Consider the following 15,656-nt stretch of genomic DNA (forward strand, 5'->3'; position numbering starts at 1 on the left):
ATGGGAGAATCCAACCTTTCCAGCTTCCAGCCGGCCACGTTCCACCTCACTGGCTTCCCAGGCCTGGAGCGTTTCCACCTGTGGATCTCTGTCCCATTCTGTGCCTTGTATGTTGCTGCCATTGCTAGCAACTGCGCCATCCTCTTCCTCATCGGGAGGGACCGGCGGCTCCGGGCACCCATGTACCTCTTCCTGGGCCTGCTGTCCTGCAATGATGTAGGTGTCTCCCTCTCCACTCTTCCCACGGTGCTGCCACTCTTTTGCCTTGGCCTCTATGAGGTGGCATTCGACGCCTGCCTGGCCCAGATGTTCTTCATCCACTCCTTCTCCTTCATGGAGTCAGGGATCCTGCTGGCCATGTCTCTGGACCGCCTGGTGGCCATCTGCAGCCCCCTCCGGTACTCCTCCACCCTGACCAGCCCCCGGGTGGTGGGGATTGGCCTGGCCCTCCTCCTGAAGAGCACTCTCCTGCTGCTCCCCTTCCCATTCCTGATCAAGCGCCTGCCCATCTGCAGGTCCAACGTCCTCTCCCATGCCTACTGCCTCCACCCGGACATGATGCGCTTGGCCTGTGCCGACATCACCGTCAACAACGTCTACGGCCTCTTCGCTGTCCTGGCCACCTACGGCCTGGACTCCACCTTCATCCTGGCGTCCTACATTGTGATTCTCAGGACGGTCCTCAGCACTGCGTCCTGGGAGCAGAGGCGCAAGGCTCTGAACACCTGCGTTTCACACATCTGCGCAGTCCTCTCCTTCTACATTCCCATTCTCGCTGTCTCTGTTCTGCACCGGTTTGGGAAGGGTGCCCCTCCCTCCACACACATCCTGATGTCCAACGTCTACCTCTTTGTGCCTCCGCTGCTAAACCCCGTCATCTACAGTGTCAAGACCAAGGAGATCCGGAAGGGGATACACAGACTTTTTGCCTGACCAGCAGCACCACAAATGGGCACTGGCTTCACAAAATCAGGGGTGGGGTTGGGGTCAGTCCCAGTGGGTAGTGGCCAAGGGCCAGAGGTTTGCACAGTGGCTAAAGCTGCAGCCCCAATTGCAAGGGGGAGCATTAGCCAGAGATCCCCGGGTCATCCTGAGTCCCATGGGACATACTCCCATGGGCAGCATTTCAATGTAATTAAGAGTAAAGCAATGTACATGGGGGCAAAAAAACCAAAACTTCTGGAAAACACCAATAAGACAGAACAAAGGAAGTACTAAGACAGAAAGTGAAAATGGCTGAACAACAAGTAAATTTTTTTTCCTTTTGTAGATATTAATGGACCGAATTCTTTTTAGAAATGAAGAGTATTCCATTAATTATATTAAATCAAAGCAGATGTAAATGAAAACTTGGAACACAAATATTGCGAAAATTAAAGTGGTATTAAGATAACTAAAAGGGTTATTCTTTAAAAGAGAAATTATATAAAATAATTTATAGATGGTATTTAATTCCAGAGAAAATAGTAAAAATGTACCCCGGGTCATCAAACAAATGATGGATAAGTAAAGAATTGAGGGAATTTTTTATTATATGTGGTGGATATAAGAAAAAGCAAAGAAATATTGGAAAATAATATATAAACTGTTACAAGAGATATTGAAGTGTGTATTCCCATTTAAACTGGAAACAATCCTCTTAAACGGGACATCAGAAACTAAGAATCAGATAAGAAATATTTTATTTTAAATATTAGTTTAGTGGCAAGAAGAGCATATCAGTAAAAATTTGAAGCCTTTTTATGATTGGATAGATAATTTTAGATAAAAAATATTGATTGTTTAGTTAAATTATTAATCAGTAGATTAACAAATATGATAATTTTTGTATTGATTTAGACATTATCATTCTTTTTTTGGACTAATGTATGTTGTAATCGATGGCCAATACCCTCATGTGTAACCTGTGTAGTCCCAGCCCTAAGTCTAACCAATTTTCCTTACCTGTATCTGTAATAAATAAATAAAATCTGTTTAAAAAAATAAATCAAAACTTCACATTGAGGCTAATGTAGTGGTTCTCACTCCTTTAGCACTGGGACCCACTTTTTAGAATGAGAATCTGTCAGGAACCACCAGAAGTGATGTCATGACCAGAAGTGACATCATCAAGCAGGAAATTTTTAACAATCCTAGGCTGCAATCCTAGCCACATTTATCCAGGATTAAGTCCCATTAACTATCATTGTTAAAAGCATATACATAGTAGTAGCCTGTTCAAAGTACAGATCTGTAACATTTCCCCAAATGCGTGCCATAAAGTCTAATATATTAAAAATAAACTATTGAAATGAATGGGGACCCACCTGAAATTGGCTCTTGACCCACCTAGTGGGTCCCAACCCACAGTTTGAGAAACACTGGGCTAATCGGTTCTGAGCTGTCTATGACAACTCTGGAGAGAGATTTTGGGGTGCTGGTGGACAACTCAATGAAAGTATTGACCCAATGTGCGGTGATGGAGAAGAAGGCCAATTCTATGCTTGGGATCATTAGAAAAAAGATATTGAGAATAAAACAGTTAATATGATAATGACGTTATACAAATTGATGGTAAGGCCACACCTGAACTATTGCAACCAGTTCTGGTTGCTACATCTCAAAAAGGATATAGAGGAACTGGAAAAGGTGCAAAAGAGAGCGACTAAAATGATTCCTGGGCTGGGACAAAGGCTGCAGCATTTGGGCCTCTTCAGCCTAGAAAAGAGGCACCTGAGGGGGGACATGATTGAGGCATACAAAATTATGCAGGGGATGGACAGTGGATAGGGAGATGCTCTTTACACTCTCACATAACACCAGAACCAGGGGACATCCACGAAAGCTGAATGTTGGGAGAGTTAGGACAGACAGAAGAAAATATTTCTTTACCCAGCATGTGGTTGGTCTGTGAGACTCCTTGCCACAGGAAGTGGTGATGGTGTCTGGCCTGGATGCCTTTAAAGGGATTGGACAGATTTCTGGAGAAAAAGTTCATCTTGGGCTACAAGCCATGATGCAACTGCCTGATTTTAGAAGTGGTTTACCTTAGAAAGCCAGATGCCAGGGAGCGCACCAGAATGCAGTCATCTGGTGTGCTCCCTGGGGCATTTGGTGGGCCACTGTGAGATACAGGAAGCTGGTGCCAATGGCCTGATCCAGTGGGTCTGTTCTTATGTTCTTATGTGCGTGGGAGGCTGCAACATCATGTGCTGGGTGTGCCTGCTTGTGGCAGTGCAGACTGTTTCCTGCTATGGCTGAGTGGTGAGAGAGCAGCTTAGTGGGCTGACCAGTTGGGTTCTAGACCTGCCTCCACCTTTTTGTGCCTGCCATGGGTGTTCCTGGCCTGTCATGCAGAAAGCAGGCATACTGCTGGTCCCAGCAGCCCCCTTGACGGAGCCCAGCCCCGCTCCTTGGGGTGCCCATGTTGTGTCAAGGGGGCTGCCAAAACTCACTCGTGCTAGCCCCTCCAGCTGGGGGACTCCCACAGGGTTTATTATTTATTTACCTGAGAGGCTTATATCCTGCCTTTCCCATGCCAAAGCAAATGCCCAAGGCGGCTTACAAAGCTGCACAGTAGAGTACAACTGAGTTTCTTACAACAATTGTTCTATGGGCAGCTCGTAGAACCTTTTCTTCCAAATGAATCCTTCATGGTGTGGTTCTCACATCTGGGTCTGCCTTCCAAGCTTCCAGCAGGAGCAGTTTCAGGTTGATCAAGCTGTAAGCAGCGACACCTCCTGGCTGTGTTGTCTCATTTCTCAGCTTTCCGTCTCCCATCCAAAATTCAACCAGGACCATTCCTGCTTAGCATTCTTCCAGCGACTTTTCACCCAACCACACCTGCTGCCAGGGTTTAGGTCCTGCCCCTGGGGAGGCTGGTGTGGTTCTACCACGCGGCTGCCTTCCTCCCAGGGAATGGCCCTCTTTTCCTTGGCATGTTGCACTAGTGGACATGTTTGGTTGTTGGTATGAGTGGCCTAAGCAGCTGGGACGCTGGGCTTCTGCTCTGGCCTCCCTGTCATCTGGGCCACAGACCTGCCTGTGGCACGTGTGTGTGTGTATGTGTGTAGGGTAACACTGGGGCATCCTCTCCTCTCGTTGGTGGCGAGGATGCCCAGTGGCACCACACACACATACACGTGTCTGTTGTAACTCTCCCAACACTCAATTTTAGTGGATGTAAAAAATGAGGTGCCCCAGCCCAGTAACCATCTTAGTCACTCTCTTTTGCACCTTTTCCATTTCCACTATATCCTTTTTGAGATGCGGCAACCAGAACTGGACACAATACTCCAGGTGTGGCCTTACCATCGATTTGTACAATGGCATTATAATACTAGCCATTTTGTTCTCAATACCTTTTCTAATGACCCCAAGCATTGAATTTGCCTTTTTCACCACCGCTGCACGTTGGGGTTGACACTTTCAAGGAGCTGTCCACCACCACCGCAAGATCCCTCTCCTGATCCATCACAGACAGCTCAGAACCTATTAGCCTATACGTTAAATTTTGATTTTTTTGTCCCAATGTGCATGACTTTACACTTACTTACATTGAAACACATCTGCCATTTTGCTGCCTATTCTGCCATTGTAGAGAGATCCTTCTGGAGCTCCTCACAATCGCTTCTGGTCTTCACCACAATGAAAAGTTTGGTGTCATCCATACACTTAGCCACCTCGCTGCTCAACCCTGTCTCCAGGTCATTTAGGAACAGTTTGAAAAGCACTGGTCCAAGGAGAATTCCTGGGCACTTCACTTTTCACCTCTCTCCATTGTGAAAATGGGACATGATTGCAACATACAAAATTATGCAAGGGATGGATAGAGTGGCTAGGTGGATGTTCATTTCCCTCTCACGTAACACCAGAACCGGGGGACATCCACTAAAATTGAGTGTTGGGAGAGTTATGACAGACAAAAGAAAATATTCCTTTACTCAGCGTGTAGTTGGTCTGTGGAACGACTTGCCACAGGAAGTGGTGATGACATCTTGCCTAGATGCCTTTAAAAGGGGATTGGATGAATTTCTGGAGGAAAAGTCCATCATGGGTTACAAGCCATGATGTGTGCATGCAATCTCCTGATTTTAGAAATGGGCTACGTCTGAATGGCAGACGCAAAGGAGGGCACCAGGATGCAGGTTTCTTGTTGTCTTCTGTGCTCCCCAAGGCATTTGGTGGGCCACTGAGAGATACAGGAAGCTGAACCTTTGGGCCTGATCCAGTGGGGATGTTCTTATGACACAATAACACAACTAGTAAAAGGTATTTTAGGTTATTAAGAGAACAAGGTCACACAGACTTAAAGGTTTTTAAGGCAGTAATTTGCAAGAGTACAGATGTCAATGAAATACATCGGTTTAAAATAACAAAGCTGGCTTCCCAAACTTACAGCGCAATCCTATCTTGCTCTGGAACAGGCAGGGACTTGCCCCAGCCCAATATGAAGTTAGGATTGCGCCCTTTACTTAACTCTCTCTCACCTGGGTCAGAAGACCATTGACACACAGCTGGCTGCCAGGCTACCTGTGAGGCCAGCAGCCCACGAGGGACAAAGGGACCAGGTCATGAGCAGCAGGTCAGGCTGCACCCCAGACTCTCTGCCTGAGAGGGAACTACAAATACATATGAAGAGTCCTGCTGAATCAGGCCAAAGGGCCCATCTAGTCCTGCTTCTGGCATCTCCTCATGAAGGCCCACTGGACGCCTCAGGGAGCCCACAAGACACCTTGCGTCGGGCTCCAGAGAGGCTGCCCCTGAAGCCTGGAGGCTGCACCCTATCATGTCATCCGAGAGGCTGCCCTGACAAACGGGCGCTTCCCAGTTGGGAGGAGGGACCCCCCTCTCTTGGGCTTCTCTTTCTGGTAGCAGCAACCGCCCTACAGGGCTGTCTATGTCAGAGAGCCAGGCTGGTGTAGTGGTTTGGGAGGTGGACTTAGACCTGGACGATCCAGGTTCAAATCCCCCCTCAGCCACGAAGCTTCCTGGGTGACCTTGGGCCAGTCACTTTCTCTCAGCCTCGCCTACCTCACAGGGCTGTTGTGAGGACAAAAGGAGGGGAGCAGCTGTGTACACCACCCTGAGCTCTTGGAGGAAGGGCAGTATACAATGTGAAAAATAAAATAAAAAACAAATGCTGCTGGGACTGCCACATCACCCCAGCAGGCATCCAAGGGGGTGTGCCTGGGCCTTGCTTCCCTCTCTCTCCCTGCAGGATGCCACACAGTGGATTCAGCAGATCCCAGCACCTGTGCTGAGCAAAAGGTGTGATGAGATCTCTGGGGACGGCATTTTGTACTCGAGCTCCCCCAGGGCCCAAGCATGCACAGCAATTAAGGCAAAGAGGACCTGATCCCCAGTGACCCTCAGGACTTCTTCCCAGGAGGAGGTCTTCTGCTGTATAGATATCTCCTCACCATGCACCTGGTCACTGTGTCCTGCCCTGAGCATGCTGCGTGAAGGAGAGACCCCTGCAGGGGTAAGTGAGGAAAAGGGTGCGAGAGCGATGGGGGGCAAGGAGCAGTGCGCACAGCGAAGGCCAGAGGTGAGGCAGTGGGGAGGGGTGTTGGTGCAGGGGAGAAACACGAGGCCAAGACTCACACAGCTGCCTGGGGGGCTCTAGAACTGAGGACTTCCTGGGTGGTGGTGCCTGGCTGGCTTCGGCCAAGCCCCTTCCTCCCAGCCTCTGCCCTCCTCTCTCCCTTTCAGAAATCTGTTCCGGCCAAGGGATTTCTACATACTAAAGAAATTGTAACAACTGAAGAAAACGAGAAGCTCATCAGAACAAACTCTGATTTGAATTCAGAGGAGCTCTGCATCTCTGAGGCTGGTCAGACTGTGTCCAGCTCTGGGCCCCTCACTGTGGGAAAGATGCAGCCAGACTGGAGCGGGTTCAGAAGAGAGCGATGAGGGGGATCAGAGGGCTGGAGGGCAAGCCCTGGGAGGAAAGGCTGGGGGTACTGGACCTGTTCAGCCTGGAGAAGAGAAGGTGGAGAGGGGATTTGGAAGTGTTCCCAAAAGAGCCAGTGAGGATGTATAAGGGCCCCATCCTGTTCCACTTTCCAGTGCTGTGCAGTCATGCCAATGGGTTGTTCACTGGACTGCAGCTGTGTCGATGCTGGAAAATTGGATAGGACTTGGCCCTAAATCTCTCTCTCTCTTTGGGGGAGGGGGGAATGCCCTTTCCAGCGATGCTCAGAGTAAGAGAGAACACAGGGAGTTTGAAGCACACAGCTCCATTGCAAGGGATCCTAAGACTAGGCAGCAGGTCAGCGTCACGCTGAGAATCCCTCAAAGAAAAGACTGACGGCCCAACCCAAAGATGGTCACCAAGCAGAGGTGCCGGGGGGGTGTGTGTCTGGTGCCTTGAAATGAGGTTTACACAGACCTCATGCACAGCAGTTCTGATGCAAAATATGGCGATTACTAGAGCTGCATTCCTGGAGGCCAATACAAGATGGACATACAGAGAGGAGATGCATAAGAAGGATCACACCGTTGCATTCAGCTGGAGCCACAAAGTGAGATGACCTCTTTCCTCTCAGGATGTGTGTGTGTGTGTGTGTGTGTTTGTGTGGGGTTAAATAGGCAGAGAGTTCAAGGCTTGACCAGAGTTCTTTGAGAAATTTGGCCTGTATGCCAGTGAATAGCACTGTCTGCTTTGTGCAGAGAGGTTCTGGCATCCATGGATGTCGGCGCATGAAATGGCGGTAGTGCCTCCTGAGATCAGTGTTCTGATTGGTCTTTATTCTAATGTGGGGAAATAACATAACCAGGAATGGAAAGCAAAATGAAGAGGAAAAGGGGTGTGTGGGAGGGGAGATCCAGCCACAGAAAGAGTGCTCTTCAGATTCCTGAAGGGCTGCCTTATGGAAGAAAGGACCAATGTGTTCTCAATAACCTCTGAGAGCAGAACTAGATTCAATGGGTACAAACTGCAGGAGAGGAGATTCTGGCTGAGCATCAGGAAGAAGTTCTCGATAGGGCAGTTTGACAGTGGGAAGGATTGTCAAGGGAGAGCTCAACAGGCACCCTTACAGAGCATGCTAGAGATGCTCTAGGAGGATTTTTCTGCTACAGGTGGGGGGTCGGACTAGATGAACCTTGTGGGTTACTTCCCACCTATGCTTCTACATGAATCCAGTATAGAGCTATTGAGACGTGTCAGTCCCATCACAGTAACAAGTGCATCAAAGGAGAAAGCCCAACTCTCTGGAGCAAACCACCTGGACCACACAGGAATCCTTTCCAGGTGGCCTGGAGCTCACCCTGTGAATAGTGGCTTGTTTCACTGCAGGAGCTAAAGCACTGCTTAGGGATGGTCTGGATCATCCAACAAAACTCCAGGGACCCTCACTCAGGAGAGTGGCAGGAGGGATCCTTAATCCTGCTGACTTTTCAGCCGGGCTGAAAGAAGCTCAGCTGACTGTCAGAAACCGCAAAACTTCCCCAGGCCCAAAAGATGCACCACAGAAACACACCATTCCTTGTGGTGAGGCTGAACGGCCTTCAGTCGCATGCCAGTTGTTTTGGGGGTCAAAGGAAGACTGGTGCCCGGCTGCAGTGCTGCGCTAATCTGTCTGTCTGGTGGCATGCAGGTGCTGGGTGAGAAATGTTCCACTTCGCGGGACCAGGGCAAAACCAGAGCCTTGCCCCCCCCACCTTCCTCCTGACAGGCATCCCAGGCTTGGAGGGCCACAGGGTCTGGGTCTCCGCCCTGTTTTGCTCCCTGTATGCCTTTGCCCTGCTGGGAAACAGTGCTGTTCTTGTTGTCATTGTGAAGGATCAGGGCTTGCGTAAGCCCATGTACCTTTTCCTCTCCATGCTGGCCGTGAGTGAACTGGGGGTGTCCCTCTCCACCCTTCCCACAGTGCTGGGCGTCTTCCTGTTTGGTGCCCGGGAGATTGGGCTTGATGCCTGTCTGGCCCAGATGTTCCTCCTCCACAGCTTCACCATCATAGACTCTGGCGTCCTCTGGGCCATGGCCCTTGACCGCTTTGTAGCCATCTACAACCCTCTGCAGTACACCACCATCCTGACAAACTTCAGGATTACCATGATGGGCATCGGAATTGCTGCAAGAAGCGTCCTCCTGATGGCCCCGTTGCCTGCTCTCCTCAAGAGGCTGCCGTATCTCCAATCCAACCTGCTGGCTCATCCTTACTGTCTGCACCCCAATCTGATCCACCTTCCTTGTGCGGACACTGCAGTCAACAGCCGACTCGGCCTGTTTGTTTTCCTCTGCAGTTTCGGGCTTGATTCTGCTTGCATTGCTGTGTCCTATGCAATGATTCTCAAGACTGTGCTGAGCAAAGCCTTCAAGGAAGGGCGTCTCAGGGCCCTCAACACCTGCATCTCCCACATCTGTGCTGTGGTGGCCTATTATGTTCCAATGACCAGTGTGTCCATGGCCCACAGGTTTGGCAAGGACACTTCTCCACTCCTGCACTCCGTCATGGCCCACATCTACCTCCTGGTGCCTCCTGTCGTGAATCCCGTCATCTACAGCATCAAGACCAAAGAGATCCGTAGAGCCTTTGGCAGGCTTTTCTCTCCAAGACAGCTCTGAACTGGATTGGCAAAGAGCCCCTTGACCTCTCCATGTGCATTCATGGCTCTGAAATGTAGAAGTTGGGGGGCCATTCAGTTAAAGGACACAAACAGGCACGTTAGGCTTCTTCTGAACACACCCCCATGGAGTCCCGGGGCAGTTTTCCCTGAATGCAGCTGGCAGTGCCGCAATGAGGAAGAGAGAGGAGCGCATCAGGAATTCGTAATAGTGTGAGTGCTGGTGGCGGTGTGTGTGCACTTGGGGGTGTTTTCTAATGGGGGTGCTGGTGTGTGTGCTCTCGGGCGTGACTAAGAGAGCGACTAAGATGATTACTGGCTGGGGCACCGTCCTTATGAGGAAAGGCTACGGCATTTGGGCCTCTTCAGCCTAGAAAAGAGACACCTGAAGGGGGACATGATTGAGACATACAAAATTATGCAGGGGATGGACAGAGTGGATAGGGAGATGCTCTTTACACTCTCACATAACACCAGAACCAGGGGACATCCACTAAAATTGAGTGTTGGGAGAGTTAGGACAGACAAAAGAAAATATTACTTTACTCAGCCACATAAAAATCCATTACGGGGTACAAGCCATGATGTGTATGTGCAACCTCCTGATTTTAGAAATGGACTATGTCAGAATGCCAGATGCAAGGGAGGGCACCAGGATGAGGTCTCTTGTTATCTGGTGTGCTCCCTGGGGCATTTGGTGGGCCGCTGTGAGATGCAGGAAGCTGGACTAGATGGGCCTATGGCCTGATCCAGTGGGGCTGTTCTTATGTCCTTATGGGTACTGGTAGAAGAGGGTGGTGAAACTGGGGCGGTGGGGGCAGATCAGCCATCCCCATTTCTATATTCAGGTTGGCACGTGCTGCAGGGGAGGCAGGAAGGGTGGCATGTGCTCCACATGATGGATCCTGCCCAGAAAGTTGCCAGCTGCAGTGATGCCACATCTCCCTTCTCCTTCTTTGCCCCTTGGCTTTCCTCCGCCTTCCCCTCGTGGCTTTCCTCCAAAATTCCAAAGCTTTGAAACCATCACTGCTGTTCTGCCAGCTAACAAGCTTCAGCAGAGTGACACAGCCACGGCATCTGACACCTGGAGGCAAAAGGTTTAACACCCCCTGAATGACACAATCAAATGGAATCCATCAATTAAAAGATGACAGTAAGTGAGTTGGCTTCTCTCAGCAGCTGAATTTCGTTTTCAAGGAAACATAAAGATGCTTGAGGAAGGGAAAGGGGTGGTGGGAAGAACCAAGAATCCAGAGATGTGAGAGGAGAAGGGGGGGGAAGAGATGCAGCCCCCCACTACCCATTTGTTGCTCCTTTTGGACAGACACTGAAGGAAACATGCTGGGCTGCTGCTGACAGGCAAGTGGGAGAACAGATCAGGCCAGTATACCTCCCTTTCACCCCACATCTGCTTTGCTTCTCCCATACTCTCTAATTTTCTTCACATATGTGCAAGTGGCACTCAGCCCCCTCCCCATATTCTCTCTCTGAAAACACCCCTGCAAGTCTTGCCCCAGTGTTTAGGCTCGGGACCCCAGCACCACATCTGTAGCTCCCAGAGGAAAAGATCGGAAGGTGGCTGGACGCCCCCCGCCTGCCTTCAAACCTCTTCTGCAGAGTGTGGGCAGAGAACCCCTTACCGGGGTCCAAAAAGAGTGCTCTGAAACTTATGGCCTGAGCAACAGAGGCCAACAGTTTGTGCAGGAGAAATGGACAGAAGGGAAGGAGAAGCTCAAGGGCAGAAATGGCATAAGGATGGAATTAGATAATGGGCTCCCACAATGGGATTGCTGGGCCCAGGACTACATTTCTCAGTAGGCCATGCTGTGACCTGGAAAAGGGGAGGGAGGTCATGCTGGGGTGCTTGGGAAAGGGGGGGAATAGGAAGGCAGCGCAGGTCTTAACGGGGTGGAGATGAGCTTCAAGCTCTGGAAGTGCCCCATTAAAACAGACGCCTTGAAAGAGAGGACTTTGCATTTTGTGGCTGATAAGCAGACTTCTGGCACAATCCTCCTGGCGCCGAGCACCACCAGAACAAGTGTTCCAGTGGCGCTGGGCACTTTCCGTCTTTCGCAAAAGGCAGCACGCCAAAGGGCACGGCTGAGCCGCCACCACAGCAGTGAGCAGCTGGCTCCGCACACCAGTGACTCTGGACGCCCGCTGGCGCTGGTGAGTCCACGCAGTAGTGGGAGGGAGGTGGGGCAGGGGAGGGCAGATCGGGAGGAGAAGGGGCTGGTATGGTGGCCCAGACCTGGCTCCCTTCCCAGCATGGATCCGCCTTCCTGTGCCAGCAGGCTCGCTGGTCCAGGCCTGAGCAGACCCGCTGGGCTGGCCAGGGGCACGAACACCCCAGGCTTGTCCAGAAGAGGCCTCCAGAGGCCAAAACTCCCCCACGGGATGTAGCAGGTGCCAGGTTGGCACCGCTTCGTGGAGTGCGGGTGGGTGGGCAGTGGGTGCGGGCGCAGGCAGGGTCCTGCGTGGGGCTCCGTCCCGTCCCACTTCCCAGCGCGGACGCAACCCTGCTGCGGGAGGCCTCCTCGGTCTGGGCACGTCTGCCCGCCTGGGGCTGCATCTCTGAGGACCCCTGCCAGCCCCGCCCCGCCCCGCCCCGCCCCAGGCGCCCCGTGCCCCGGCAGGCAGGCAGGCGGCGGGCGCGGGGGAGCGGAGCCCGGCGGGAGCGCTGCTGCGCCCGCTCGCCCGCCCGCCCGCCCCGGGGACTCCCCGGCGGCGCACATAAGGCGGCCAGCGAGCGCCGCGGCTCCGGACGCAGCAGGGCCGGGAGAAGGGCGGCGGCGGGACGGGGCGCCCGGCTGCGAGAGCGCCGGGGCTCGGGCGGGCTGGTCCTGGTCCTGAGACCCTCGCCTTCCTCCCGCCGGGCCGAGTGGGCTGCCGGCCCCTTGGAAGCGCCCCGCACGGCGGAGGAGCCGCGCTCCGCCCACCGCTCCAGCGGGCAGGGCGAAGGGCTGCGACGCCTCCTCGCTCCGTCTGCTGGGCAGCCGTCGAGCTGCCCGGCGGGGCGCAGCAGCCTCTGGGCGACGCTCCTCACCCTCCCAGCCCAGCCAGGGGCTGCAGGCCGCAGCGCGGCTCGTGTCCTCTGCCGCCTGGCCTCCAAGCCCTCTTGTCCCCGCCCGGGGCTCCCGCTCCGAGGTCGCGGGGAAGCGCAAGGGCTGTGGTCGGGCAGGGCCACTGCCTCTGGCTCCTTGGGGGCAGGGACCTCCGTCATGCCTGCTTCAAACTGCAGCGGCACGGTCCCGCGGTGGTTCTTCTGCACCGGCATCCCAGGACTGGAGACCTTCCACGCCTGGATGTCCATCCCGTTCTGCCTGATGTATGCCGTGGCAGTGCTGGGCAACCTGGGACTGGTGGCCGTAGTGGCCACGGAGCCTGCCCTCCACCAGCCCATGTATTTCTTCCTTTTCTTGCTGGCCGTCTCTGACGTGGTCCTATCCAGCACCGCAGTCCCCAGAGTCCTCAGCATCTTCTGGCTGGGCCCCAGCACCGTCTCCTTCAGAGCCTGCCTCACGCTGGTGTTCTTTATCCACTTTGTCTCCACCATGGAGTCGGCCATCTTGCTTGCCATGGCCTTCGACCGCTACGTGGCAATCTGCAAGCCCTTGAGGCACGCGGCCATCTTGACGCGCTCTGTGATCGGGAAGGCCGGACTGGCTGCCTTCCTCCGAGGCTTCTCTGCAGTGGTAGTCCTGGTGTTCCTCCTGCAGAGGCTGCCTTACTGCAGAGTCAACATCATCCCCCACACGTACTGTGAGCATATGGGGATGGCACGCCTGGCCTGTGCCGACATCCGCCTCAATGTCATCTACAGCCTCTTTGCAGCTCTCCTGGCTTTGGGGACAGACTCCGTGCTCATCTTTTTGTCTTACACACTGATCCTCAGGACAGTCTTGCGGCTCCCAACTACAGATGCCCGACGGAAGGCCTTTGAGACCTGTGGCTCCCACGTCTGCGTCATCCTGATGTCCTACGCTCCGGCATTCTTCTCCTTCTTAACTCACTGGTTTGGCCACAACATCCCCCGTCACGTCCACATCCTGCTAGCCAATCTCTATGTGATTGTCCCCCCAATGCTCAACTCCATTGTCCATGGGATAAAAACTAGGCAGATTCGGAAAGGAATTATCCGCATGCTCTTGCACATGGGAAAGTGCTTCTGATCCCCACGACTGGACTCTGTCAGTGGCACAAATTGATGGTAAGGCCACATCTGTAGCATTGCATATGATTTTGGTCACCTGAGGGAGGACATGATTGAGACATATAAAACTATGGATGGGTTGGACAGAGTGGATCGACGGAAGTCCTTTTCTCTCTCACACAACCCCAGAACCATCCACTGCAATTGTTCGGCCAGAGAGTTAGAACAGCCAAAAGGAAGCATTTCTTCACCCAGCATGTAATTAATCTGTGCGCCTACCTGCTACAAGATGTGATGGCACACTGGCCTAGGTGCCTTTAAAAGGGGATTGGACAGTTGGTGGAGGAAAAGTCCGTCACGGTGTATTTGTGTTCTGGTCACGATAAGGAAACCGGATTTCTTGACGTGCTAAATGACTGTGGCTTAGATCAGCTAGTCACGGAGCCCACCAGAGAACAGGTGACTCTGGATTTAATATTGTGCGGTATGCAGGACCTGGTTAGAGATGTAAACGTTACTGAGCCATTGGGGAACAGTGATCATGCTGCGATCCGTTTTGACATGCACGTTGGGGGAAGAATACCAGGCAAATCTCTAACAAAAACCCTTGACTTCCGACGGGCGGACTTCCCTCAAATGAGGAGGCTGGTTAGAAGGAGGTTGAAAGGGAGGGTAAAAAGAGTCCAATCTCTCCAGAGTGCATGGAGGCTGCTTAAAACAACAGTAATAGAGGCCCAGCAGAGGTGTATACTGCAAAGAAAGAAGGGTTCCACTAAATCCAGGAGAGTGCCCGCATGGCTAACCAGCCAAGTTAGAGAGGCTGTGAAGGGCAAGAAAGCTTCCTTCCGTAAATGGAAGTCTTGCCCTAATGAGGAGAATAAAAAGGAACATAAACTGTGGCAAAAGAAACGTAAAAAGGTGATACGGGAGGCCAAGTGAGACTATGAGGAACGCATGGCCAGCAACATTAATGGGAATAATAAAAGCTTCTTCAAATATGTTAGAAGCAGGAAACCCGCCAGAGAAGCGGTTGGCCCTCTGGATGGTGAGGGAGGGAAAGGGGAGATAAAAGGAGACTTAGAGATGGCAGAGAAATTAAATGAGTTCTTTGCATCTGTCTTCACGGCAGAAGACCTCGGGCAGATACCGCTGCCCGAACGGCCCCTCCTGACCGAGGAGTTAAGTCAGATAGAGGTTAAAAGAGAAGATGTTTCAGACCTCATTGATAAATTAAAGATCAATAAGTCACCGGGCCCTGATGGCATCCACCCAAGAGTTATTAAGGAATTGAAGAATGAAGTTGCAGACCTCTTGACTAAGGTATGCAACTTGTCCCTCAAAACGGCCATGGTGCCAGAAGATTGGAGGATAGCAAATGTCACGCCTGTTTTTAAAAAGGGAAAGAGGGGGGACCCGGGAAACTATAGGCCGGTCAGCCTAACATCCATACCGGGTAAGATGGTGGAATGCCTCATCAAAGATAGGATCTCAAAACACGTAGATGAACAGGCCTTGCTGAGGGAGAGTCAGCATGGCTTCTGTAAGGGTAAGTCTTGCCTCACAAACCTTATAGAATTCTTTGAAAAGGTCAATAGGCATGTGGATTTGGGAGAACCCGTGGACATTATATATCTGGACTTTCAGAAGGCGTTTGACATGGTCCCTCACCAAAGGCTACCGAAAAATCTCCACAGTCAGGGAATTAGAGGACAGGTCCTCTCATGGATTGAGAACTGGTTGGAGGCCAGGAAGCAGAGAGTGGGTGTCAATGGGCAATTTTCACAATGGAGAGAGGTGAAAAGTGGAGTGCCCAGGATCTCTCCTTGGACCAGTGCTTTTCAAACTGTTCCTAAATGACCTGGAGACAGGGTTGAGCAGCGAGGTGGCTAAGTGTATGGATGACACCAAACTTTTCATTGTGGTGAAGACCAGAAGTGATTGTGAGGAGCTC

General features: G+C 52.1%; 3 protein-coding genes across 3 annotated transcripts; all 3 read left to right on the forward strand.

The window, feature by feature from the left end:
• On the forward strand, positions 1 to 933 carry LOC136644864 (olfactory receptor 51I1-like). Its single transcript, XM_066621055.1, has one exon. It carries the CDS (start codon positions 1 to 3, stop codon positions 931 to 933), a length of 933 nt encoding a protein of 310 aa, XP_066477152.1.
• Positions 934 to 8,596: 7,663 nt separating this feature from the next.
• LOC136643884 (olfactory receptor 51I2-like) lies at positions 8,597 to 9,553 on the forward strand. Its single transcript, XM_066619297.1, has one exon. The coding sequence runs from the start codon at positions 8,597 to 8,599 to the stop codon at positions 9,551 to 9,553; it is 957 nt and encodes a 318-aa protein (XP_066475394.1).
• A 3,220-nt stretch (positions 9,554 to 12,773) lies between these two features.
• On the forward strand, positions 12,774 to 13,724 carry LOC136643885 (olfactory receptor 52B2-like). The gene has a single exon (XM_066619299.1). It carries the CDS (start codon positions 12,774 to 12,776, stop codon positions 13,722 to 13,724), a length of 951 nt encoding a protein of 316 aa, XP_066475396.1.
• Positions 13,725 to 15,656: the final 1,932 nt, after the last annotated feature.

The sequence above is a fragment of the Tiliqua scincoides genome, chromosome 3, assembly GCF_035046505.1.
Source record: "Tiliqua scincoides isolate rTilSci1 chromosome 3, rTilSci1.hap2, whole genome shotgun sequence".
Taxonomy (NCBI): Eukaryota; Metazoa; Chordata; class Lepidosauria; order Squamata; family Scincidae; genus Tiliqua; species Tiliqua scincoides.

What these genes read in the sequence shown, in the direction of transcription:
- LOC136644864 (XM_066621055.1), top strand. Translation starts at nt 1, where the DNA reads ATGGGAGAATCCAACCTTTCCAGCTTCCAGCCGGCCACGTTCCACCTC.
- LOC136643884 (XM_066619297.1), top strand. Translation starts at nt 8,597, where the DNA reads ATGTTCCACTTCGCGGGACCAGGGCAAAACCAGAGCCTTGCCCCCCCC.
- LOC136643885 (XM_066619299.1), top strand. Translation starts at nt 12,774, where the DNA reads ATGCCTGCTTCAAACTGCAGCGGCACGGTCCCGCGGTGGTTCTTCTGC.